We start from the raw sequence: 27980 nt of genomic DNA on the forward strand, positions 1-27980 counted from the left end.
AGGATAAGATCTGACAAATAGCATATGTATAGTTTCAAGTTTTAAATTTATACTTTTTTCCCCCTATTTTATACTAATAGCTACTTTTGGAATAATACTATCCAAGTATCAGATTGTTTCAAAACTTCTGACATTACTGCTTCATGAAGGTCTGGATTCAGGAGAAAAATTTAGCATTATACTTACTCTTGGTCATTGCACAGAGGATTGTGGTTAGTATTGAATTTATTTTTTTAAAGGTTTTATTTATTTATTTGACAGAGAGAAACACAGCGAGAGAGGGAACACAAGTGGGGGAGTGGGATAGGGAGAAGCAGGCTTCCCGTGGAGCAGGGAGCCCAATGCGGAGCTCGATACCAGGACCCTGGGATCATGACCTGAGCCAAAGGCAGATGCTTAACGACTGAGCCACACAGGCGCCCCTAGTATTGAATTATTTATGCTTATTAAAATAGTGGAGTGGAAATCCACTTTTGGTTTTTTCCTTATTTTCATATGAGAGGCTTGAAAGTACTGCCTTTCTTTAAGTCATTCAGGCCCCAAACCAGTCATTTTGCTCCTCATCCTCCTTCATCCATAGCCCTCCTTATCCCTTTCTGCCCAGTTCCAGTTTAGGCCCTCAGCCCCTCAACATCTTTCACCAATGTAATTGGACTAGATTCCTCCTTGTGTTCCTCTTCTCCTATCTCCATTTTTTTTTTTTTTTTTTTTTTAGAGGGAGAGGAAAGGGAGAGGGAGAGAGAGAATCTTAAGCAGGCTCCATGCTGTGGGGCTCCATTTCACAACCCTGAGATCATGACCTGATCCCAAATCAAGGGTTGGACGCTTAACTGAGTCACCCAGGTGCTCTGGATTTATTCTACCGTTTAAATTTTTTATTTTTATTTTTTATTGAGGTTTAATCTGACAACTATACTTTTTTTATTTTCAATGATACCTTTTTTTAAACTAGGTGAGGGCTGTTTTTTTACTCTTAATGAGGTATGACTACTCTGTGGCTATATTTCAGAGATCATCACTTATGAGACAGGTATTTTATGTCAGAAGATTATTTCCTAAATGGAAAATACTTCTGAAACTATTTTTTATTCTAAAGATTTAAACTGTGATCATAATGATCACAAAGAAGAATTATGACCTTATGCAGATATTTTATGAAAAAATAACTATAACTATTTTCTACTTTCATTTTGGTATGTTTTCCAGAGGAAAATCAGTATGATCTTTTTAAAAACAATGGGCTTCCACTCATGATACAAGCCTTAACCGAATCGCAGAATGAGGAACTAAACAAAGCTGCCACTTTTGTGCTTCACAATTGCAAAAAAATTAGTAAGTTTCTTGTTACTTAAAAAAATACCAAAGTTTATGAAGGGGAATTTATATCTGCTTTGATGAGCCAAGCCCTTTAGGTTCCCAGGTGCTTCTTAATTTGAGAAGCAGAGTATATAATTTGGACATGACAACAAGAGTATTTCAGCATTTCAACCTATCTGGAAGAGAGCAGCAATATAGATAATTCACTTATTTTATGCAATGTGGACAGTTTAGTTGTAGGACTTAAATTTGAGGCCTACAGGTGACTTATGGTTAAATTATAATATAAAGTGCATTTGTTTATTTATTTATTTTATTTTTTAAAGATTTTATTTATTTGCTAGAGAGAGACACAGTGAGAGAGGGAACACAAGCAGGGGGAGTGAGAGAGGGAGAAGCAGGCTTCCCGGGAGCAGGGAGCCCAATGCGGGGCTCGATCCCAGGACCCCGGGATCACGACCCGAGCCGAAGGCAGACACTTAACGACTGAGCCACCCAGGTGCCGCTTGTTTATTTATTTAAAAAAATGTTCGAGTGCCTATTATTTGCAGGCACTGTGCTAGTTTTAGGGATACAGTCTGCACCCTAGAGCTTTGTTTAACTAGATAAATAGTCCTTGAATAATCTCAAAAATGAATGAATTGTTATATGTTAACTGAAGGGTTAGGAATGGATGGAGCATAGATCTTAGCATATAACAAAAGACTGTGACCTAGACTTGGAGCGGAAAAGGCTTCGGAGGAAGTGATTCTTTTTTTTTTTTTTTTTTCTTTTTTCCATTAGACATTCTTTTTTTTTTTCTCTCTCTATTTATTTATTTTTTGATGTAGTGTTCCATGATTCATTGTTTGCATATAACACCCAGTGCTCCATTCAATACGTGCCCTGTTTAATACCCATCACCAGGCTAACCCATCCCCCCACCCCTTCCCCTCTAGAACCCTCAGTTTGTTTCTCAGAGTCTATAGTCTGTCATGGTTTGTCTCCCCCTCCGATTCCCCCCCTTCATTTTTCCCTTGCTACTTTTTTTTTTTTTAACATATAATGTATTATTTGTCGGAGGAAGTGATTCTTGAGCTGAGATCTGAATGTATAGTGTTAACTAGGTCAGCCATAAGCAATGGTGAGGCACAAAGACCCTATGATAGGAGGGAGCATGTATGGAAGAAATGATGGCCATTGAATTGGTCTTTGTGGAAGAAGAGTTGCTGCTGAAATATGTAAAAAGTAAACTTAAAAGATTAAAGGAAAGAACTGCATTATGAAAACTTTAAAAAAAAAAAAAAAAAACCTAAAACTGGTATCCACATACTTGGGGATGTTTATGTGCCTGGCATAATGTATTTTCATGATGTTCTTTCTCCTATACTCCTCTGATAGAGTAAAGTCTAACTTATGACTGGGGCTTGGGCTTCTGCCAAGTACTTGCTTTCCATTTATTTTCAGTACCACCTAGACAAATAAGATAGTCTGCATGGGCAAAATTTAGAGAAGAGGGTGTGGGGTATGAAGTAGTCCTTATTTAAAGTGTTAAAATTATATTTAAAGTGTAAAAAAAAACAGTTCTAGTAATGGATAAATTCATTATTTTTCCCATATTACAAAGCTGAGAAATTATCTCTAAGTCTAGGAGAATACTCTTTTGATGAAAATGAAGAACAATTGAAAGACGTAAATATGAAAGAGAAGAGCCTTGAAGAGTACTGGAAGAAAGCAAAGGAAATTCTACACAGAATAGAACAGCTTGAAAGAGAAAGAAATGAGGTTGGCCTTTTTGTTTCAAGGAATATAGAACTTTTTTCAAGTATTTTTCTACAGTAGAGGTTGGAGGGTAAAAGATTTTTCTTGCTAAGCTATTTTTTATATTTCAATGTTTTTTTAAAAAGATTTATTCTAGTGAGAGAAAGAGAGTGAGCTTGTGAGTGGGGGGAGGGGCAGAGGGAGAGGGAGAATCTCAAGCAGACTCCCAACTGAGCTTGGAGCCTGACACAGGGCTCAATCCTTTACCCAGGAGATCATGACCTGAATTAAAATCAAGTCTTATGCTTAACCGACTGAGCCACCCAGGTGCCCCAGATTTTAATGGTTTCAAATTTAAAATTCAGTTGATACTTGAGTAACCATCTTAGAACATAGGGAAAAAAAGATTTTTAAAAGGTGGAAATGATGACTGAAAAAATAAGAGACATGGAAGATAGAGATCTAACGTTTGCATAATAAGAATTAGAAAAAGGATGGAGGGTTGCCTGGGTGGCTCAGTCGTTAAGCATCTGCCTTTGGCTCGGGTTGGGGTCCTGGGATCGAGCCCCGCATCGGGCTCCCTGCTCGACGGGGAGCCTGCTTCTCCCTCTCCCACTCCCCCTGCTTGTGTTCCCTCTCTCACTGTATCTCTCTCTGTCAAATAAATAAAATCAAAAAAAAAAAAAGAAAGAAAAAAGAAAAAGGATGGAGAAATAATAATCCCTCTCTTTACATATATGTATATGTATGTGTATATGCACATTTCACTATTTTTTCTGTGAATGTACGCTTTGTGTCTTTGTATGTGCATGCATTTTTACTTTTATTTTTTAAGTAGGCTCCAAGCCCACTGTGGAGCCCAACACAGGGCTTGAACTCATGACCCTGAGATCAAGACCTGAACTGAGGTCAAGAGTTGGATGCTCAACTGACTGAGCCACCGAGGCACCCCTGTGCATGCATTTATAAAAATAAAAGCATAGTGCTCAACTTAGTATAATAGTATAGTAATTTCATTCTTTTAAATGACTAATATTCATTATTATAGATGATCATAAATTTATTTAACTAGTCTTTTGTTGAGGGACATTCAGATTATATTCATTCTGTCACCGGTGTAGACAACTCTAGAATAAACATCCTGCTACGTGTGTGTGTGTATGTAACAGCTTTATTGAGATGTAAATCACATTTGATTCAATTGACCTGTTTAAAGACGTTTCATTGGTTTTTAGTATACTCACAGAATTGTGCAACCATTACCACAATCAATCTTAGAATATTTTTATCATCCCCCAAAGAAATCCCATACATTTTAGCAGTCAGCCTTCCTATTTCCCCCATCCATTCTCCCCACCTCCCCAGCCTAGGCAAGCACTAAACTATTTTCTGTCTCTATATATTTGCCTATTCTAGACTTCTTATATAAAGAATCATATAATATGTGGGCTTTTGTGACTAGCTTCTTTCATTTAGCATAATGTTTGCAAGGCTTATGCATGTTTATATCAGTATTTCATTCCTTTTAAAAAAGCTTTATTGATATTTTATTGATATATTTCATATACCATACAATTTGCCCATTTTAAGTATGCAATTCAGTAGTGTTTAGTGTATTTACAGTTATGTGCAACTATAGTCAATTTTAGAATATTTTCATCACCTCAGAAAGAAATTCTGTACCCTTTAGCTATTTCCCTGCATCCCCCATTCCCAGCCATGCACAATCTTCTTTGTATATCTATAGATTTGCCTATTCTGGACATTTCATATGAATGGAATTATGTAATATGTGATCTTTTGTGACGGGCTTCTTTCACTTAGCGTATTTTCAACACTCATCCATGTTTTAGCATGTATCAGCACTTCATTCCTTTTTATGACCAAATAATTTTCCATTGAGTGGATATATATCACATTTTGTTTATCCATTCCTTGATGGACATACTCTTTTTTTTTTTTTACAGATTTTATTTATTTATTTGACAGAGAGACACAGCAAGAGAGGGAACACAAGCAGGGGGGAGTGGGAGAAGGAGAAGTAGACTCGCTGCTGAGCAGGGAGCCTGATGCGGGGCTTGATCCCAGGACCCTGGGATCATGACCTGAGCTGAAGGCAGATGCTTAACGACTGAGCCACCCAAGCGCCCCCTGATGGAAATATTCTTTACTTGTAATCTGTGTCTTTATAGTTAGCATGGGTTTCTTGTAGACAGCATATAGTTTGGTCTTTTTTTATCCTGTGTGACAGTTTCTAGTTTTTAATTGATGTGATCACTTCTTCATTTATGTTTAATGTAAGTATTGGTATGTTTGGGTTTAAGTCTACCATATTGCTACTTTTTTCCTACTTGTACCATTTGTTCTTTGTTCCTTTTTTTCTACTCTCCTTTCTTCATTTATATTATTTTAAAAATTGTAGCTCACCTTAGATTATTGGCTAAACATTCCTGTTTTTTTAAGTGGTTGCTTTAGGGTTTATACTATACATCTTTAACTGATCATGGTCTATATTCAACTAATAATATTCCACTCATGTGTATTATACATTTCCATTTGTTCTTTGTGCTGTTGTTGCCATGTATTATTTTACTGCTACATTGTTACAAACTGTTCAGTAATATTATTTTTGCTTTAAACAATCATTTTTCTGAAATATTTTTTAGTAAGATTATTTACATACAGTGATAATCACACATTTTAAATATACGGTTTGAGTTATGATAATTTTATACTGCTGCATAACTATCATGACAATTAAGATAGAACAGTTCATTCACCCTAAAATGTTTCCTTGTGTCCTTTTGTAGACAGTCCCAGTCCCCATCTTCAGGCCCAGGCAGTCATTGATATGTTTTCTGTCACTAGTTTTCTTTTTCTATAATTTCACATAAGTGGAATTATATATTATATAATCTTTTGTGTTTGACTTCTTTTACTTAATGTGTAATGTATTTGAGATTCGTCAATGTTGTTTTATTAATATTTGCTCCTTTTTATTGTGGACTGAATATTCCACAGTATGAATGTACTGCAACTTGTTTATTCACCAGTTGATGGATATTTGGATTGCTTCTAGATCTTGGCCACTATGAATAATGTTGCTGTGAACATTGGTTTGTACTTCTTTGTGTGAAATTTACATTTTCATTTCTCTTGGGTAAATACCTAGGAGTGGAATCACTGGACAGTTATACCTTAAAGAAATTACGAACCTCTCTCAGTTATCTACTTCCATTTGCCACCACTCAAACAACAGAACACCAAAAGGAGAAAAAGTCCCTTCTTTCTCTTGCAGTCTTGTATTGTCCTTCCAGCACTTGCTAATAACAGAGACTAACATCATTGCTAGTCATAGAATAGCAGTCCATTGAGCCTAGTTTCAGTTTTACAATGTAGGGCAAAGAAGGTTGGGTTGGGAGTTGAGGAGCAATAAATTAATAACTAATACACCCTGTAGGCCAAGTATACAACTGTTACCCTGGGATACTCCTTTACTATCATCTCATAATGCTCTTTTTATCCTTCCTAGTTTGATTCCCTGTTTCCTGGAGTCCATGTCATCCTCTTTTTTCTACATTTTAGGAAGTGTTCTCATATTTACTTTTTATTTTATTTTTTTTAAAGATTTTATTTATTTATTTGACAGAGAGAGACACAGCGAGAGAGGGAACACAAGCAGGGGAGTGTGAGAGGGAGAAGCAGACTCCCCGCTAAGCAGGGAGCCCGATGGCGGGGCTTGATCCCGGGACCCTGGGGTCATGACCTGAGCCAAAGGCAGATGCTTAACAACTGAGCCACCCAGGCACCTCATATTTACTTTTTAAACAAATATGTTTTTCACTTCTGCTTTCATATTTGTAGTTACCAAAGCCTCTTTTTTACTCCATTTAAATCTTACTCTTATTTCATGGACTTAAGACATCATTGGCATTCTTCTCTTAAATATATCAATGATAATTTTCTTTTTTTTTTTTAATTTTTACCTATTTATTTGAAGGAGAGAGTATGAGCAGAGGGAGAGGGAAAGAGAGGCAGAGAAGCAGTCTCCCCACTGAGCCCAGAGCCCGATGATGCAGGGCTCGATCCCAAGATCCTGAGATCATGACCTGAATCAAAACCAAGAGAAGGCCACTTAACCAACTGAGCCACCCAGGTGCCCCTCAGTGATAATTTTCATTAAAATTTTTTTTTTCTTCTGGGGCACCTGGGTGGCTCATTCGGTTGAGCATCCAACTCTTGATTTGGGCTAGGTCATGATCTTAGGGTCCTAGAATCAAGCCCCACATTAGGCTCCATGCTGAGCGGGGAGACTGCTTGTCTCCCTCTCCCTCTGCCCCTCCCCTTGCTTATGGGCACACTCTGTCTCTCACTCTCTCCCTTCCTCTCTCAAATAAATCTTAAAAAAAATTTTTTTTCTTCCTACTCCATCTTTTTCCTCTGAGTTTGCTTGCCTATTTGCTTACTTGCTTGCTTTCTGTCTCTCTCCTTCCCCCCCCCCCCCTTTCTTCCTTGGTCTCTAGCTTTCTTCATATTTCTGGTGGTCTTTGGTTGCTACTCATATTTAAGAGTCAGATACTGAAAGTCTTTCTGAAAATTTGTTGCTTATGGATTCTCATAGGATCAGTTAGATGAGTCGTTTTTGGGGAGAACCTCCAACGTCTAATCTCCTGCCTAGAGATTGTCAACCAGTTTTCTGGAATCAAAATGGGAGAAGAAAGCTTGTGGGTCTTAGTATTCAGTATGTGAATATTTGCTTAGATTTGTTTCTTAAATAGTGTTCTGCCTTCAGCCTTGTTTGGTGTCCTCCAGTATAGAAACTGTTCTATCCCTTCCAGAGATTGAACTTTCAACCTTGGGGAAGGAGAGGACCTTCTGGTGTCAGTCAACTGCCTGTTAAGTGTGCCTAAATAGGGGGGTCGAGATCTAATAATGCGACTACTATTTTTTCTTTTTTTTTTTTTTTAAGTAGGCTCCATGCTCATCCTGGAGCCCAATGTTGGGTCTGAACTCACAACCCTGAGATCAAGACCTGAGCTGAGATCAAGAGTTGGATACTCAACTGACTGAGTCACCCAGGCACCCCTGTAATCCAACTATTTCTTAAACAGACTTTCATCCAGTTTTCCTATTTTTAAGCCCCATCTTCTAGAGGTTCCAGCACCTCCAATTCCTCAGTCTTTTGAGAGTTTGGCAGCCCATCCTAGGTAGTTTCTTAGCTTTTCCCATTGTCAGCTTTGGATTCAGCTTTATTAAGACTGCTAAGTAGGTTATCATTCACCTACCTGCTTTCCAATTTCCAAACTTGGGTTACCTTTATTTCTTCTTTCATTTCTCCTTCTTGTGGGTTTATGCCTTTTTGAAAACTGTTCTTCAGTTGGTTTACTCCACTGGACTCAGGACTAAAAATTAAGGTGTTAAATTCATCATCTTTACCGGAAGCCCTCATTGTTTGTTTGTTTGCTTATTTACTTACCTCTCTTTATTTAAAAAAAATTTTTAGTGGCGCCTGGGTGGCTCAGTCTGTTAAGCATCTGCCTTTGACTCAGGTCATGATCCCAGGGTCCTGGAATCGAGTCCTGCATCGGGCTCCCTGCTCAGTGGAGAACCGGCTTCTCCCTCTCCTTCTGCCTCTTCACCCCCACTCTTGTGTGCCCCTGCCCCTCCACCCCCACTTGTGTGCATACCTGTGCCCGCTCTCTCTTTCTCTCTCATTCTTGCTCTATCTCAAATAAATAAAGAAAATCTTTAAAAATTTTTATTATTTTAGAGAAAGAGAAAGTGTTGGGGGGAGGGGCAGAAAGAGAGGGAGAGAATCCCAAACAGATTCCCTGCTAAGTGGGGCCTACCCAGGGCTCAATCTCAGGACCCTGAGATAACCACCAGAGCTGAAATCAAGAGTCGGATGCCCAACCAACTGAGCCACCCAGGAGCCCCTAAAAAAAAAAAAATTTTTTTTTAAATAGGCTCCAAGCCCAACGTGGGGCTTAAACTCACGATGTGGGATCAAGAGTTGCATGTTCTACCAACTGAGCCTGCCAGGCACCTGCTTTATTCTTTATTTGCGGTTGCGGTAGTCTATTGGTGGATATGATAGCTCTCTTTCTTATGAACATTTAGGTTATTTCCAACTTTTAGCTATTACAAACAGTGTTTGTAATAACATTAACATTTTGCACTCACCTGAGTACTTGCACATAAAAGTAAGATATGCTTACCTTTACACAAGTATACCTATAGGATTTTTTTGAAGATATGCACAGGTTTTATTATGAAAGATACTGTCAAATTATTTCTCCACAGAGGTTGTACAATTTATACTCCCACTTGTATGAGAATGTTTCCCTGTATCCTTTTGATCTTTGCCAGTGTCCTAGATGAATGCTGTCTCAGTGTGGTTTTATTGTGCATTTCTCTTATTGCAAATGGGATGGGGCGTTTTTTCATATGTTTAAGAGCTATTTATATTTTCTTTCCTGTTAACTGTTCATCTCCTTTTCCTGTTTTTCTACACTATTGTTAATCTTGTTCATATTTCATTGTAGTAGCTTTTTATAAATGTTAATAGAAAAAAATCATACCTCGGGCGCCTGGGTGGCTCAGTTGGTTAAGCGACTGCCTTCGGCTCAGGTCATGATCCTGGAGTCCCGGGATCGAGTCCCGCATCTGGCTCCCTGCTCGGCAGGGAGTCTGCTTCTCCCTCTGACCCTCCTCCCTCTCATGCTCTCTGTCTCTCATTCTCTCTCTCTCAAATAAATAAATAAAATCTTTAAAAAAAAAAAAAAGAAAAAATCATACCTCAAGATATGACTTACATGGGGCGCCTGGGTGGCTCAGTTGGTTAAGCGACTGCCTTCGGCTCAGGTCATGATCCTGGAGTCCTGGGATCGAGTCCCACATCAGGCTCCCTGCTCAGCAGGGAGTCTGCTTCTCCCTCTGACCCTCCTCCCTCTCATGCTCTCTCTATCTCATTCTCTCTCTCAAATAAATAAATAAAATCTTAAAAAAAAAAAAAGATATGACTTATACATATTCTTTCTATATGGGTTGATTATCATTTGACTTCTGACCTTTTTTTCTTCTGAGTTCCTCCCCTACCCACCCACATTGTTCTGGTCTGTAGCAAAACCTTGAAAAAGTATTTTTGGTTTTTTTCTTTTATGATTTATTGATTCTTTGTGATATTTGGAAAGGTCTTCTTCCTCTTAACAGTGTTAAAATACTATGTTTTCTTTTAAAACATAACATTGCATTTTTTACATGACAATATTTAGCTCATTTTGACTTTATTTTTGTGTAAATTCTGAGATAGGGATCCAATTTATTTTTTTCCCCAGGTGACTATCCAGTTGTCCCCAGATTATCTATTAAATATATTCCCTTTTCTTCTAATGTAAACTGTCCCTTTTATTATGTATATTCTTTGGCTAATCATGAACTTTTCCTACATTATTTAAAGGGAGTGTAAATTGGACTATAAAGCAAATGGATTATCTTGAGATTATTTACTTGTCATTTTTATATTATAGGAAAAAATACAAAGAGAAAAAGATAAGGATAATGTTTCATCTATGAACATAAATATTCAAAATACATTGAAACACCTCCATGCAGATAGTATTGGCAGAGGTCCTACGGCAGAAGATAAAGATAAAAGGCAGTCGAGAAAACTTCAGAGTTATCAGTCCCATGGAGTTCTGTCTTCAGCATGTACAAATGATCACCAAATGAAAACCCTGTTAAAGAGTGCAAATCCAGTTAATGCTTGTTATAGGGAGAGTGGGCAAAGTAAGACTTTATGTAAAGCCATTTCAAGCTATAATCAAAACTTATATGAAGGAACAACTTTTGAAAAAAAGAATTCTGTTTCTCAATCAAGGTATAGTTTAATAATTGTTTCTAACTTTTATGTATTTATTCAAGTATTTTTTGTGCAGTACTATGTGCCACACTGTTAAGCCCTGGGATATAGAAATGATAAAACATGGTCTTGGGGCGCCTGGGTGGCTCAGTTGGTTAAGCGACTGCCTTCGGCTCAGGTCATGAGCTTGGGGTCCTGGGATTGAGCCCTGCATCAGGTTCCCTGCTCAGTTGGAAGCCTGCTTCTCCCTCTCCCACCCCCCCCTACTTGTGTTCCCCCTCACGCTGTCTCTCTCTCTCTCTGTCAAATAAATAAATAAAATCTTTAAAAAAACAAAACCAAAACAAAACAAAAAACATGGTCTTGGGAGGAGCCTAAATGGAAATGTTGAGAAGGGAGTTTGGTTGGGGAGGTATAGGCCAGTTCATCTAAGGCCTTGCATGTCATACTCAGGATTTTTGGTTTTCCCTCATAGGGCATGGGAGCCATTGAGGATTTTAAATTGAGTGACATCAGATTTGAATTTTAGAAGATACTCAGAAAAGTTAACCTGAAACGCTATACCTGAAGTAACAGTGTGTACATTGATAATCCATTAGCAATGTAGCAAAAACCAGTTTTTAAATTTAATTTGATAAAAGGGAATAGTGTGTGATGAAAATCTGGCTTAGGCTTGCCTTTTCACTTGTTCCTTGCACCTCACCTCCAGTTGATGTCCTTTCTCCCTCAGGTAGCTTGTGGGGCCAGACCTGGGATTGTAGTGTTTCTTAAACCCTTACTTGTGTTCTCTCCTCTGATGGTTACTGTGCCAGGAGGGAAAATGAAGAGTATGCTGCTATATTCTGGGAAGGTTGCAGGGTGAACAGGATATTAGGGAGATGGATTACATCATCATCACCCCTTTTTTCCTTTGCAAAACCATTCTTGATGTCAATTTAACTTGATTTCTCAGGGATATGGAATTGGAAAGCATTGAGATACGTTCTTGGGCCAGCCTTCTTGCTCTCTGATTCTGTTCTCTCCTTTTTTTTTCCGCCTCATTCCTTCCTGTTTTCCTTTTTCTTTTTTTAAGTTTATTTATTTATTTCAGTAATCTCTATACCCAGTGTGGGGCTCGAATCCATGACCCTGAGATCAAGAGTCTCATGCTCTACCAACCGAGCCAGGCAGGTGTCCCATGTTTTCCTCTTTTATAACTTTTCCCCCATGTTTCTGCTGGCATCAGTATTATTGCCCTTTGGAGTCTTGTAGGTTTTTGGGTTTTTTTTAAAGATTTTATTTACTTATTTGAGAGAAAGAGAACGAGAATGATCAGGGTGAAGGGCAGAGGGAGTTAGACGTGGAGTTCGATCCCTGGACTCTGGGATCATGATCTGAGCCCAAGGCAAATGCTCAACCGACTAAGCCACCCAGGCGCCCCTGGAGTCTTATTTAACTCCATTTTTGGAAAGGAGGCTATAACCATTACAAACACTACTTGGGCAGAATTTGATAGACTTTGGTAGACCCTGGTTCCATCTCCTCCTGCCTGCCAAACACCCAGAATTGCACCACTGCCTACAGAAACATTTGTCTACACACCAAACACTATGTTTATTTTTATTTTTTATTTTTTTATTTTTTTAAAGGTTTTATTTATTTATTTGAGACAGAATGAGATACAGAGAGCATGAGAGGGAGGAGGGTCAGAGGGAGAAGCAGACTCCCTGCCGAGCAGGGAGCCCGATGCGGGACTCAATCCCGGGACTCCAGGATCATGACCTGAGCCGAAGGCAGTCGCTTAACCAACTAAGCCACCCAGGCGCCCCCACTATGTTTACTTTTAAATATCTGGTGTCTATTTTCTTTTAGTGACCATATTTTTAAACATCCAATTCCCGTTGTCAAAAATAGAAAGCAGCAGTTACCAGTAACAGGTATGATTAAAAATATTTCTTCTTTGATTTTTTAAGAAAACATATTTAGGTGGATAATATAGCTAAAAATGTACATTGGTATATTTGCCCTCTTAACATATGAGCCACACCTTTGACTCTCTTTCTGGTGGTGTAAGTGCCTCAGTCACCTTTTACTGATAACCAGAACCTTTCTGTTTATCTACTAGGGTGACTGGATATGTTGTACTGTGCTAAAGTTTATGAAAATCTTGAGAATTAATATATCGTGTAAATGTCAGGGCATTTTCATCAATCAGAAGAATCTTACGTGTTGCAGTTTTTTTTTTCCAGATCCATTTACATTATGTTCAGATATAATAAATAAAGAAGTCATCAGTTTTCTAGCAACTGACAATCATTCCAAAATGTTAAAGTATAGATGCTCAGGTAAATATTCTTTAATTACATTTGTTTTGCAATTAAAACTTTGTATGAAATTAGTTAACTAGGATTTGTAGTAGTTCTGCCTGTGTGATTTAAACTTCATTTCCTTTGGAAAAATAACAATCTGGAATATCATAAAACACTCAAATCAATACCTATCTGCATTAGCCTGTGCTTCCAATATTTATTTATATGAATCACCACATCTAATACTTTATTACTTTATTATTCTATTTTTGTCAACAATACCATCTACAAGTTTAACTTTTCTGAGTAAGGTAAACATTTTTTATATTTTCAGAGAGCCAATAGGTATGTATTCTGGATAATGCTCTAAACATAAGACATTAAATATTAAACAGTATCTATTTTTATGTCTATATTTAATGTGTAAATGTTTCTAGTGTTCCACGCCCCATTATTTTATTTTTTCTGCAAGTCTCCTGTAAATGTGCCACAATGCTTAACCCACAATGCTTAACCCAGCCCCTTCTCCTCCATACCCTGATATTTCCTCTTTTAGTGTCACTCTCTGCTCTATGGACAAAATTGAGGCTATTCTATAGTAGGCTTGAAATAACACTATTCTTTAGTCTTGAATGTAGAGTTTGTCTCTATTACTCTAAAATTAGCTACATCATCTGAATCCCATCTCTTTTTTCCTCCTCACTTTAATACTTGTGAAATCTTTCTTTTCATTACCTTTCTATTCATTAACCCCTTTTGGCCCACCTTAAACTATGTTCATTTCTCTTCATCTAAAAAAGAAAAATCTAAGGGCTCCTGGCTGACTCATTTGGAGGAGCATGCGGCTCTTGATCTCAGGGTTGTGTGTTTGAGCCCCACGTTGTGTTTAGAGATTACTTAAGTAAATAAAAATTTTAAAAAGAGGGAAAAAGTATTAAATACTTGATGTGATTTGCTGTCTCTTCAAGTATTCATCCCCTCTTTCTTTCATCATTTATTACCAGACAGCCTGCTCTTTCTCCTTTCTCTTTCATGGTATGAATGCCCTTCTTAACTCCCTGCACTCTGGCTTCTTTTATTGCCATTCTACTAAACCTAAATGTTAAAGATTTCCTGAAGTCTCTTTTTTTCCTGCCAAAACCGAAGACTTTTTAAAAAATTTTTATCCTCTCTAGTATCTCTGTGCTGCTGACTGCCCTTCCTTGAAATCCTCTCCTCTCAGTAGTTTATTTTTTTATTTTTTATTTTTTAAAGATTTTATTTATTTATTTGAGAGAGAGAATGAGATAGAGCATGAGAGGGGGGAGGGTCAGAGGGAGAAGCAGACTCCCTGCCGAGCAGGGAGCCCGATGCGGGACTCGATCCCGGGACTCCAGGATCATGACCTGAGCCGAAGGCAGTCGCTTAACCAATTGAGCCACCCAGGCGCCCTCCTCTCAGTAGTTTAAAGACAAATTTCCCAGATCGTCCACCCAGGCTCCCTGGAGGTGTGCATTGAACTCACAAGGCACTACACAATACTTTAAATTTTAAGTGAAACACAAAATAGTCAACATCTTTTGGATACCACAGGCACTACTAGCTCAAAGTCGTTTACAGTTTCAGCGTTAGATTGCACTACATTCCTTGTGATGATGTCGTCTTTGTGGAGCTGGGCTTTCAGTGGTTGTGATAAAAAGCAAGCACCAGGGGCGCCTGGGTGGCTCAGGTCGTGATCCTGGAGTCCCTGGATCGAGTCCCGCATCGGGCTCCCTGCTCGGCAGGGAGTCTGCTTCTCCCTCTGACCCTCCCCCCTCTCATGTGCTTGCTCTCTCTCATTCTCTCTCTCTCAAATAAATAAATAAAATCTTTAAAAAAAAAAAAGCAAGCACCACATGAAAATAGTATGGAACAGGAAATGAGGGTGGCAATGTCAGATTCCAAGGTTTGAGGAGTTGTGCTGTACCTAGTAGGTGCACATATCCCATTAGAAATAATTGTGATTAATAAGAATGGAATCTAAATATTATTTTCTTTTAAAAAAATTTTTTTTAAAAAGATTTTATTTATTTGAGAGAGAGCACGAGCAAGCATGAGTGGGGAGAGGGGCAAAGGAAGAGGGGCAAGCAGACTCACTGCTGAGCAGGGAACCCGAAATGGGACTGGATCCCAGGACCCTGGGATCATGACCTGAGCTGAAGGCAGATGCTTAACCGATTGAGCTACCCAGGCGCCCCTAATTTTATTTACTTATTTATTTGAGAGAGGGAGAGAGAGCGCACGTACGAGAGGGGGAGGAGCAGAGGGAGAGGGACATGCACACTCTGTGCTACGTGTGGAGCCCAACGCGGGGCTCGATCCCACGACCCTAAGATCCTGACCTGAGCTGAAATCAAGAGTCAGAGGCCCAATCAACTCGGCCGCCCAGGTGCCCGTGTTATTTCAATTTAGGTGTATTTTTTCAAGTGGCTACTAAGTTATTAGAACATAAATATTTATTAAGTTGTTTTGGACTTAACAGGCAAATCAGTATTTCTTTTGGCCCAGGGGTGCCATAAAAAATCACCAAGAACTTAAGGATGCCATGAAGTGGGAAAGTTTGGGAACCTCTGGTCTGACGCATTTCAGAGGGCAGAGTGGATGCTCTATTACTGTTAACTTCCTTTCATCCCTTACTTTGTTTGAGATGGTTCTCTCCTAGTTCCTTTCTTCAATGATGATTCATTTATTTCACAGATACTCAGGGAGTGTTTCTTCTATGGCAGGCGTGGGTATCAAAGATGAATCGATCTCAATCCTTACTTCAAGAACTCTAAAAACCACTCCATTTTATCACCTTTATTACTTTATCTTTCTCTTCTTGCCAAATTTCTACAGATATTTCCCCCAGACATAATCTGTAGGACTTTCTCAACACGGTGGCAACATTTACTTCTGTGGCATCAGCTATCATTTTACTGATGATTTCAAATTTGTTATCTCTATACTTGGCTTCTACTTTGAACTGGTTATAGCCTCATTCCTCCATTTCCAGCTGTATCCAGGACATACTCACTTAAGTATCGTGTTTTTACTTGAAGCTTGATGTATTTAAAACAGCATCTTCCTCCTTGTTAAATTGCCTTCCCTCCAGCCACTCCATTTCTTTTTTTTTTTTTCCCACTCCATTTCTGTTAGTGTTGTTACTATTCTTCTGGCCTTCCAGATTTCAATTATCTATAACCATTTTTTCTCTTTACATCTCCTATTTCTAGTCTGTCAAATTTGGTTCTTTCATTCCCACAGAGGCGCTTTTTGCTTCATGCTCAGTTAAACCAACTTTCTAACAGTCTTGCAGTTTGAAGTCTCACCAACCCCCAACTATAATGTTCATGTTGCTGTTAACTTCTCTAACATGTGCTTTTTATCATGTCATCAAGCTAAAAGAACCCTCAGTGCTTCTCTGTAACTCAGTGACTCAAACTCTCTGCCTGGCTTTTTGTGGAATTTTGTTCTGCTTCCACTTGTTAAATTTTATTGCATATTTGTTCTCTTTAAGTCTTCCAGAAAGTTGCCATGCTTATTCCAAACTTTGTCATTCAATCAACTATCAGATTACTTAAGAATTATCCTAAGCTTTTCCCTTACCCCAGCAGCTCATCATTCACCAGTTTTTACCTCAGAAATCTTAACATTCTCCCTCTAAATGTCCTGTTTCAGAATCCCCTCATTTATATTCTGGACTATTGAAGTAACCCCTCAACTGATCCTCTTACCTTCGCCTAAGCTTTCTATGAGACAAATGAAAATCATTTCCTTGCTTAATAAATATCCTTTAGTTCCTCCCCACTGACTTGAAGATAGTTAATACTTAGTATGGCTTTCAAGACATTCTTATCTTGGGGCGCCTGGGTGGCTCAGTCCGTTGGGCGGCTGCTTTCGGCTCGGGTCATGGTCCTGCGGTCTTGGGATCGAGCCCCGCATCCGGCTCCCTGCTTGGCGGGGAGCCTGTTTCTCCCTCTCCATCTGCCTGTCACTCTGCCTACTTGTGCTCTCTCTCTGTCAAATAAATAAATAAAATCTTAAAAAAAAAAAAAAAGACATTCTTATCTGGCCCCCTGCAACCTTCACTAGCTTCAGCTTTCCTCCCACATTTCTCTCTAGCCACACCAAAGTACCTATAATTCTCTGACCATGCTGTGCCTTTTCACTTTTTTAGGCTTTTGCACATGTTCATTGTACTTGAAATGTCCTTATCTCAGCCAGCTTTCTTCCTGGCTAACTTCTAGTCCTTTAGGAGTGGGCCACTAATAACATTAGGTGACTGGTAGTTGGGGAACTTTATAATGGATGGAAGTGGCTAACGTCATCTGAACCTACTGATCAATCTTAACATTAAAAAAAGACTTTCTGTACCTCTTAATATGATGCAGAAAGAAGTTCTCAATCCTGCCTGTGAGGAATTCTACTAAAAACAATTGAATCTGAGCACCTGGGTGGCTCAGTTGGTTGAGCATCCAACTCTTGGTTTCTGCTTGGGTCATGATTTCAGGGTCATGGGATCAAGCCCCATGTCAGGCTCCGTGCTTGGCAGGGAGTCTGCTTGGAAATTCTCCCCTGGCCCCTCCCCCTGCTCCCTCTCTTTCTTTCTCTCTCTCTCTAAAATAAAATAAGGGTGCTTGAGTGGTTCAGTCGGTTAAGCGTCTGCCTTCAGTTAAGTGTCTGCCTTTGGTTCAGGTCATGATCTCAGGGTCTTGGGATCGAGCCCCGCATCTGGCTCCCTGCTCAGCAGGGAGTCTGCTTGTCCCTCTCCCTCTGCCCCTCCCCCCACTCGTATTCCTTCACTTACTTGCTCTCTCTCAAATAAAATCTTTAAAAATAAGATAAATCTTAAAAAAAATTGAATCTGAATCTTATCAATCATCCAGATCTAATTACTAGTTTATTGGACACACAGGAACATTTTAAAGCATCTAACTAGGATAAAATCAAGAAAACCTAGCCTTTGAGTAGCTCCATAGTACAAATGACCCAGTGTTTACATCAAGTAAATGACAAGGAGGAAGAGAGGAGAATTGATAGATTAAAAGAAACTCAAGAGACATTTCAACTGAATGTAATGATGGAACTTCTTTGGATCATGGTTTAAACAAATTAACTGTAAAAAGAAAGTTTTGAAATGATGGGGAAATTTGAACACTGGATATTAGATTATATTAGGCATAATTTTTTTAGGCTTGATAATGGTTTTGTGTGTTTGAAAAAGAAGCCCTTTTCTGTTAGGGTTGCATATGAAGTATTTACAGATGAAATGATACTTTAATGCCAATTCCAGCCTCCATAATCCAGTGTATACATGGGGGGCAGAGCAGAGTAAGTGGGTTGTAGGCAAAATATGACTGAGCATGACTTAATAATTACTGAAGGTGAATGATGGATATGTGGAAGTTCTTTTTCCCTTACTCTTGTGTGTTTAAAATTTTCCATAATAAAACACTGGGGGGAAAAAGACAACCAGGCATAAGGGTCACTTGTTTTGGATAGCTTTCCTAATAGTGACTCCTACTCAGAACCAAGCTAGGTGGTCTGTTTATATATCAACCTAACTGTTCACACCTCTATTGTAACACTTATTTCACTGTATTGTATCTGTTGTCTTTAATCTCTCCTATGACTGAGCTTCTTGACATATTTATAATTAAGTTCCTGATTTCAGTTACCATCATAAAGATATTTGCTTTCACAGATTTTTGTTATTAGATATTTTGTAACATCTATATATCACTTTAATTTGTTTTCTTTTAGGTTGCATAGCAGTAGGAAAATCTCTGAATAGCCGAAATTTTAGCAAGCTCTTGCACTCTTGCCCATACCAATGTGATCGTCATAAAGTCATTGTGGAAGCTGAAGACAGATATAAAAGTGAACTAAGGAAATCACGTATCTGTAACAAAAGTAATTAATTCCGCAGCTTTGAAACTGTAATTATGACTATGCCTTCTGAACTGTGATCTAGAACATTAAATATATTAAAAAGCTAGAGGGCAAAATGTTGAAAAGAAAATGTCTCTGAGCAACCAGTGTTTTAAGATGTACCCAGGGAACAGATTTAGTCTCTGGTAGTTTAAAAATTCTTCCTAATCCATCTAAGAATTCCCATTAGAGCGGGGGGGGGGGGGGGGGGGGGAGGAAATACCATATTAATGGAATTGATGTGCTCTTACTCAGATTGATACTCTAAGTATCCTAAATGTTTTCTGTATTTTTCAGAAATTCTGCTGACCCCACGTAGAAGACGACAACTCAGTGGTGAATCTTCTACCTCTGGAGAAATAAGTTAATATATTTAATTTTTAAATAAACCTAAATTGCATATAGTTCTGAGAAAAAGAGGACAGCTGAAGGATTGTTCTCAGTCTCATCATTAATGGTTCTTAAATGATAATCCTTGGCTTTGATGAAGGCCATAGGTCCTAAGAAAAGAGGCTTCTCACTTTCCTTCTCATGTTGCTTTCTCACCCATTGCTTGCCAGCTGGGGAAGAAGCAGGAGGAAACTAACATTTATTAAGCACTTCCTGTATGTTAGGTGTACTACAGACATTTCCTTTAATTCTTATAATAATATTATTATAAGGTAGGTTTTATTTTATTCCCACTTTAAGGTACAATGAGTTGGCAAATGGCAGAGCTTACATTCAAATGCAAGCCTGTCTTTCTTCAGAAGCCCCTGTTCTATCCTCTCGATCACATTTCTATTTTAAGAACAAAATTATTCTCCTATGTATAAGTGCCTCAGAGAGATTTTGCAAAGGGTTTAGGTTCATAACTACAGCACTTCACACCATCAGAATTGAAGAGACACATAGAACCCTGCTTAAAAATCAAAATACTTCTTAAGTGATGAGTTAATTTATGAGAATTTTTATTTAACTACGGGTTAACATTTCAGGTTTATAACCATTCCAAATTTATTACAGAGACTTAAAGAACGTTATCACTGTATTCTCTTCATATGGAATTAATGCCTGAAGAGTAAGAATAAGCAGTTGAATAACCTTACTTGTCAAAATAACCTGGAATTTAGTAGTATCTATAGAGTTATTCTGTTATTTATTGCAAAGATATTTAGACTTGATACATATGGAAACATTTTGCCATATACTTTTAATTGGCCATTTTCACTTCCAAAGCCTTAAAAGAAGTTTCAAATTTACTTTTTTAAGATTTTGGGGAGGAGGTTACCTGGGTGGCTCAGTTGGTTGACCGTCTGCCTTCAGCTCGGGTCATGATCTCAGGTCTGGGATCAAGCCCCACATCAGGCTCCCTGCTCAGCGGGGAGCCTGCTTCTCCCTCTCCCTGCTTCTCCCCCTGCTTGTGCACTCTCTCTCTCTGACAAATAAAATCTTAAAAAAAAAAAAAAAAAGATTTTTTTTTTTTTTAAGTAGTCTCTACATCCAATGTGGGGCTTGAACTCAAAACCCCGAGATCAAGAGTCACATGCTCTACTGACTGAGCCAGCCAGGTGCCCCTTGAATTAACTTTTTATATCTGGATCTTTTTCTAAGTTAAAAGTTCTGCATGCAAAATAAAATTATGTACAGTACTCCTATAGGGCAGCCCACTTTTTTGAAATATTTCCTGTAGAAACTGTTAGAGAATGGTAACTTTTTTTTTTTAATTTATTTATTTTTTTTATTGTTTTTTTTTTTAATGGTAACTTTTCCATAGAAACATGTTGCACTTGGAAAACTTGCTTTTGACAAGGAGTTGGCATCAAGTTAATAATGGATTTTTTTCAACAACATGACTTAAAAGCAAATATATAACAACTAAAAATATCCTATAATCATTTTACATAGTAAACTCATTTGCACAGCCTCATGAAATGTACATAATTATGGTTATACATTGATTATACAGAGGGATCCTAAATACTATTAAGTGATGTCCAGCTCATAAATACATACATCTTTTTTGTAGGTTAGAATTCCTTTAGCTAAAAACAAATAGTTAATAATTTGGCCTGCTTTTTTTTAGAATTTATAAAGACATCTTGAGGAGGTGTGGAGTAGATTGGTCTTACAAACCTCTTTCACAAGCAGGCTAGGAATTTTGGATATGTTGCCATTTTCCCCCCTTGATTTCCCTTTCTTTTTGAAAGACATTTATGACCATTTGTTTGGCTGTAGGTTACATTCAAATTTGAAACCATTCTTTTGAGAAGAGACCATTGCAGCATCTCAGCATTTAAAGAGCCTTGGCTCTCGTTCAGAATGGACTGGTATCTTGAGAGGGTTTGAAAAATAAGGGTTTCTAGAATTGAGCCTTCTTGCCTTGTTTCCCCTATTCTTTCCTAATACCCGATCAATATTAAGAAGAGCACTAAAGAAGTCACAGAAGGGAGCCCTGTGGGGTAGAGCTGCTTCCTCCTTCTAGGCTGCCCTGTATTCAGCTGCAGTAAACTTTGAGGAATTGGGCACAGATGTAGGAGTCCGTGAGATGGCGGCTTCATTAGAAAAGTGGGAATTGGCTGTGAACAACTTCCAGATGCCTGTGTCCTGAACGTTATAATAACCTGTCCTGTCCTGATTATGAGTTCAAATCATTTAGCAAGTGAAGTTGAAATCATGTATTTCTTGGATAACAGTAGTTTTCCAGGAGACCCAAAAGTGAAGAGTAACGTCTTTGATAAGTTTTTTTTGTTTTTTGTTTTTAAAGATTTTATTTATTTATTTGAGAGAAAGAGAGAAAGCACAAGCAGGGGGAGCAGCAGAGGGAGCGGGAGATGTGGGGCTCTATCCCAGGACCCTGGGATCATGCTGAGCCAAAGGCAGATGCTTAACTGGCTGAGCCACCCAAGCGCCCCCATTAATAAGGTTTTTTTTTTTAATTTTTTTTTAATTTTTTATTTATTTGCGAGAGAGAGAATGAGAGACAGAGAGCATGAGAGGGAGGAGGGTCAGAGGGAGAAGCAGACTCCCTGCCGAGCAGGGAGCCCGATGCGGGACTCGATCCCGGAACTCCAGGATCATGACCTGAGCCAAAGGCAGTCGCTTAACCAACTGAGCCACCCAGGCGCCCCCCCATTGATAAGTTTTGAAACACTTTTTACCAATAAGTTTTTTCTTCCAACAAGTATTTATTGATCCTCTCCTATGTGTCAGGTACTGTTTTAGGCCTTGGGATATGATAGTGACCAAAACAGACAAAAATTCTTACCTTCATGGATCTTGCATTCTAAGTAATACCATTAAGTAATAATCAGACATTATTTTTATTGATTTCTCAGCCTTCTGATAGGATTTTTATTTCTGTTTTAAAAGATCTGAACTATGGCTCCTGTCTTAGGAGAGCTAGACAAATGGCTAACAGTCTTGACCTGCAAGGGCAAGATTTTCTAAGGTTTTCCCAGCACAACTATTTCAAGTCCTCCTAAAGTAAATAGTAGCCTTAAGTGTGAATACAAAAAAAGCCCTCCATATCAGCATCTATCTACAATGATAACATGAATTAGCAATGAATGAAAAAGTTTAAAAGAAAACTATTTCCTAGTAATCATCACCAGAAGATATTTATGTTTTTAACACCAACTGTTTATTCTTTCTTTTGTAGAAAGTATCCCTAAAAGCCAGATAGTTGAAAACTTCTTTCCCCCTTTGTGCAGCCTGTTTTTTGAGTTTTAATCAAGCTGAACACCCATATAGGTAGTGAATGTGTTTTTTAAAAATGAATTTCAAAAGACCCTTATTCTTTAAAAATATTTATCAAGCCTGTTAATTAAAGTAACAAGTGTTGATATTCTTTTTTATTCTATGAAGTAATGGAGCCCTTTGGGAAGACTGTATCTGTAAGATAGGTAAGCTGTTTGTTAATTGTCCTCACAGGAATGTTGAGAGAATTAACAGTCAAATGTTTATAAATTCTTGTGTTTCTTGATTGAAAGGTGTTGCAAGTATTATTACAATAGGATTAAGTTACAGTTATTGAAGAATTCAGAGTGATAAGGCCTAGCTTCATAGTAGGCACTCAGTTTTTAAATTGACATGGATTTCTCTATGATGAGTAGTGCAGGCATGAAGCTTTCTCACTATATAGTTCATATCCTTAGAATAAGTTAAGCACTTATTTGGGTCTCAAGAAGATCCCTTTTTTCAGCAAGTACTAATATATTCTACAATTATTCTTAATTACAGAAAAAAGAAGAATTCGTAAAAACTTTACTGAAGAAGAAGTAAATTACCTTTTCAATGGAGTTAAGAAAATGGGAAATCATTGGAATTTAATTTTGTGGTCTTTCCCCTTTCAGCAAGGACGGAAGGCTGTGGACCTTGCTCACAAATACCACAAGCTGACCAAACGTCCCAAGTGTGCAGCTCCTTGATCGGAATACCTGTCAGTTTTTAGTTTGAACTCTTAAAATACAATGCCTTGAGAAAACACAATTTAAAATACTCTTCTAAACGCTCATGAAGCAGGGAATCTAAAAACAGGAATACTGTTCTAATTACATACTTTTTGTGACGCTTTGTCTCATCGAATTATTAAAGTAATTTCTAAAACAATACATTTTTAATGTGTAGATTAGTAAGACAAAATTCCTTTATAAGGTCAAACATTCATTTAGGAATATGCTTTTATTTTTCCTTAAGCTCAAGGAACACAGGTCAGAGAAAAAAAATGATCAGCCTTTAAACATTATTTGACATTATATTGTAATGGATACCATGTGAGACATTTGGATTTTAGTATATTCTTACCCAGTGAAAGTTCTTCCCCAGAACTTAGAATAGTTTCCCAAGCTGTTCACGTGAAGTTCCCACACATTAAATCAATGTTTGACATTTTGTTAACGAAAATGTTCCTCTTCTAAAGGCTGATTATGTAATTCCTTTGAATACTCCCAAATTCTATGGTTAGGTTCACTTCTTTTTGGTGTATGTTTATTTGTTTTGCTTTTTAAAAACTGAGAACATTTTTTTGTTCATTTTTAAGTTAGTTTTCTTCTAGTGGAAAACCAAACTATTTGATCTCAATTTTCTATTTTTCTTATTCTTTTTATATTTCTATCATGATCCCCAAAGGATGCTGTTGCAGCCTTTATTATACTTAAAATGCTATTGCTGTGGCAAGGTGATTAAGTATCAGGGCCTGAAACCTCACCTGTATACTTAGGTAGCCGTTGGCTCACTGCCTCATGTCATTGTAGATTTCTTCAGTCCCAGAAGTTATTTCCTGTAAGTTTGTATTCTTTGACCTTTTCACATCATGACTATTTCTACTTTGATAAACTCAGAGTTTTTATTAAATTTTTAATTTTCTGATCCATAGTGAAAATTCCAGAGAGCCAATATGCAGAAAATTTTCTATTTAAATCCAAAATTTCCTTTAAAGGAAAGAATAATTTACAATTAGGAAAATTCCTTAAAGCATTTAAAGTGTGAATGAATCTAGTCTATTATCTGTCAGTATTTCCTAAGCACTATGGAGATTATTTAAATAGTCTGTTCGGTTATTTCGATTTGTACTTCTCAAGATTTATGCAAGTTATTTTAGGTCAAAAGGGAAAACATTTTGTCTGTTGTTTCAGCCTTACCAGTTTAGATAATCGAAGTTGTTTCTTAATATTGTTCAAATACAACTTAAGCATATTTTTCCACTTCAAGTGGGTCTCAGGTAATAGTTCTTTTATTTTTTTTTTAATTTTTAAAAAGATTTTATTTATTTGACAGAGAGAGAAACTGAGAGGGGGAACACAAACAGGTGGAGTGGGAGAGGGAGAAGCAGACTCTTCACTGAGCAGGGAGCCCGACACAGGGCTCAATCCCAGGACCCTGGGATCATGACCTGAGCCGAAGGCAGACGCTTAACAACTGAGCCACCCGGGCACCCCAATAGTTCTTTTATTGACTGGGAATTATGTATGTAACAGAAAAATCAAACACTGCTTAAGTGAAGCATCCCCAAGAATATGACATACTATAGCTTAGACACTGATTTGTATCAGTTATTGAGGCAATATTTAAATTAACCAGTATTGGGGCACCTGAGTGGCTCAGTTGGTTGAGTGTCTGACTCTTGGTTTCAGCTCAGGTCATGATCTCAGGGTTTGTGAGATTGAGCCCCGCATGGGCTCCATGCTGAGCATGGAGCCTGCTTAAGATTCTCTCTCTCCTTCTGCCCCTCCCCCCCTAAAAAAAAAATAATGAAAAGAAAAGAACCAATACTCTATTGCCTTCTGAAATATTGAAATTTTGTCCTAACCCTTGACTAACTTTTGGTTAACATGAGCTACTTTTTTTCCTTCAAATGGAAATATTTGGTAATAAAATAAATGACATATCAAAAGGAAAGCTGAAGAATAATGACCGAGAACTGTATGGCTTTAGGAATTCAGACCTGGCCAAATCAACTGGGAATAAAAAATGACTTTAATAATGACAGACCTTTGGAGTTGGAACTGACCTCAGTTATAGTTTGCTGCCAGAGGCATGAACTGCTGTACCTGGCCATTGGTGGCTCTCCTTAATTTTACAAAAATCCTCAGAAACATGGAGTTTACTACTTAGGGTAATAATTGATGGTCATTCCTTCCTTACATTAAAATGAAATGTGCTTTCCTCGAGCACCTTTTGTAGAATCACAAAAGTTGAATTTCTTTTCCACTATGCCAGTCCTTGAAAGGCAAAGATCAATATCCATCATTTTCCTCTTTTCCCTCTACATGCTTTATCTTTCATGCTGATAAGCCCCAGTTACTTCAGCAGAACAGTGTCATGTCTCTTATGAACTTAGTCACTGAACACTTCTTTTGTCTTTTTTTTTTTTTAAGATTTTATTTATTTGACAGAGAGGGAACACAAGCAGGGGGAATGGGAGAGGCAGAAGCAGGCTTCCCGCGGAGCAGGGAGCCCGATGCGGGGCTCGATCCCAGGACCCTGAGATCACGACCTGAGCTGAAGGCAGACAGTTAACGACTGAGCCACCCAGGTGCCCCCACTTCTTTGTCTTTATAAACTGTGGCCAGAAAGAAATGTGGCCTGACTGCCAGAGTAAGGGATCAGCTTTGAGGGGTCCAATGAGGTTTTATGGACCTCACCTGAGATAGTTCTTGGTATTATACATGATCAACTCTCAGACTGTAGTTAATATAGTTTATGATTTACAGATTATAATTTTAATTAATTTCTATTTTGTTCTTAGGCTTTTATTTTTAACCCCACTACAGAACTCAGCAGTCTCTTAAAATTTCATCTTGCTACATTTATTTATTTATTTAAAAGATTTTATTTATTTATTTGACAGAGAGAGACATAGCGAGAGAAGGAACACAAGCAGGGGGAGTAGGAGAGGGAGAAGCAGGCTTACGCGGAGCGGGGAGCCCGATGCGGGGCTCGATCCCAGGACCCTGGGATCATGACCTGAGCCGAAGGCAGTCGCTTAACCAACTGAGCCACCCAGGCGCCCTACTTATTTATTTTTAAAAAGATTTTATTTATTTGACAGAGAAAGACAGAGAGGGAACACAAGCAGGGGGAGTGGGAGAGGGAGAAGCAGGTTTCCCACAGAGCAGGGAGCCCAGTGTGGGGCTCGATCGCAGGACCCGGGGATCATGACCTGAGCCGAAGGCAGATGGTTAAAGACTGAGCCACCCAGGCGCCCCATCTTGCTAGATTTAATCTGCACGCAGTTTGTCATCCAGTATATTAGGCATCCCTTCCTGCTTCAGGTCATCCACAGCTGATGGCAACTTGAGTTGGCTGGGCCAGGGTGAGAGGTGGGGCAGGCTCCTAGCAGCCTCTGGTTGTCCCTGCTCATTGGTCCCCTCTGGGCCTGGTCTTTAACTTGCCTCAATGCTATCATTCAGCTTACATTTTTCACTTTCTTATCTATGATGTGAATTGCCAGATGCCCTGTTGAAAACTGCAGTTGCTGTGTCTGCAACATCCTCCTGCCTGGTATTCCTGCAAAAAAGAAAAAGACTGTAAATCTAGTCCTATCTTTTCCTTTTCCAATGGTCACATTAGAGAATTTTACCTAGGGCTGATAAGTTCACTGGCCTGTAGTTTTAAACTCCATCTTCTGTCCTGTGAAAATTCAGATTTATGACTTGTAACACTTTCAGACTTCCAAGGGTGTAACTTTTTTTTTTTTTTTTTAAGATTTTATTCATTTATTTGAGACAGAGAGAATGAGAGAGAGAGAGCACATGAGAGGGGTGAGGGTCAGAGGGAGAAGCAGGCTCCCCGCCGAGCAGGGAGCCCGATGCAGGACTCCAGGATCATGACCCGAGCCGAAAGCAGTCGCTTAACCAACTGAGCCACCCAGGCGCCCAAGGGTGTAACTCTTAATGGGTTTTCACTCTCATTGTCTTGTTTGAACCTTACATTCAGGTTGGCAGATGCTATGCCCATTTGTTGGATCCTGTAACTCTTGCTGCCAACATTTGGCAGAGCCGGATCAGAATTCTGCTCATTTGAAACTCATGTAGGTGGTTGCTTTTCCGCCATATCCCACTTCCTTGTGATATTTAGAAATGCCTTATAAAGTGAGCTGTTTGAGGATAGCAAGATCCCTCAGAGGCCACACCTAAAGTTAAGCTGGATGGGTGAAATGGACTTGTTTTTTTCCCATTACTTTATTTCCCCTTGTGGCTTCTTGACCTTTATCCTTCACATCTTTTTCGTTCCTTCAACCCCCCACCCCAAGACAGGAAAGTAAAGCTGCCTATTTGTGGTGTGAAATGCTGGCTCCCTGGAAATAACATTTTTTAAAAACCCGTTAATAGGGACGCCTGGGTGGCTCAGTCGTTAAGCGT

At 38.5% G+C, this 27980-nt stretch overlaps 1 protein-coding gene across 1 annotated transcript in view; it reads left to right on the top strand.

Moving 5' to 3' along the window:
* TERB1 (telomere repeat binding bouquet formation protein 1) overlaps positions 1 to 27937 on the top strand; it is a 52788-nt gene extending 24851 nt beyond the window's left edge. Inside the window, exons 10-18 of the mRNA XM_064580928.1 lie at positions 81 to 212; positions 1207 to 1332; positions 2924 to 3081; positions 10587 to 10936; positions 12770 to 12834; positions 13147 to 13242; positions 18970 to 19119; positions 19435 to 19500; positions 23359 to 27937. Of these exons, the coding sequence (XP_064436998.1) occupies positions 81 to 212; positions 1207 to 1332; positions 2924 to 3081; positions 10587 to 10936; positions 12770 to 12834; positions 13147 to 13242; positions 18970 to 19119; positions 19435 to 19500; positions 23359 to 23546 (1331 nt within the window). The 3' untranslated portion in view covers positions 23547 to 27937. The remainder of the gene's footprint in view (positions 1 to 80; positions 213 to 1206; positions 1333 to 2923; positions 3082 to 10586; positions 10937 to 12769; positions 12835 to 13146; positions 13243 to 18969; positions 19120 to 19434; positions 19501 to 23358) is intronic.
* Positions 27938 to 27980: the final 43 nt, after the last annotated feature.

Source organism: Mirounga angustirostris, unplaced genomic scaffold (genome assembly GCF_029215605.1).
Source record: "Mirounga angustirostris isolate CCGP_5_RB_7025 unplaced genomic scaffold, mMirAng1.0.hap1 SCAF_16, whole genome shotgun sequence".
Lineage (NCBI taxonomy): Eukaryota > Metazoa > Chordata > Mammalia > Carnivora > Phocidae > Mirounga > Mirounga angustirostris.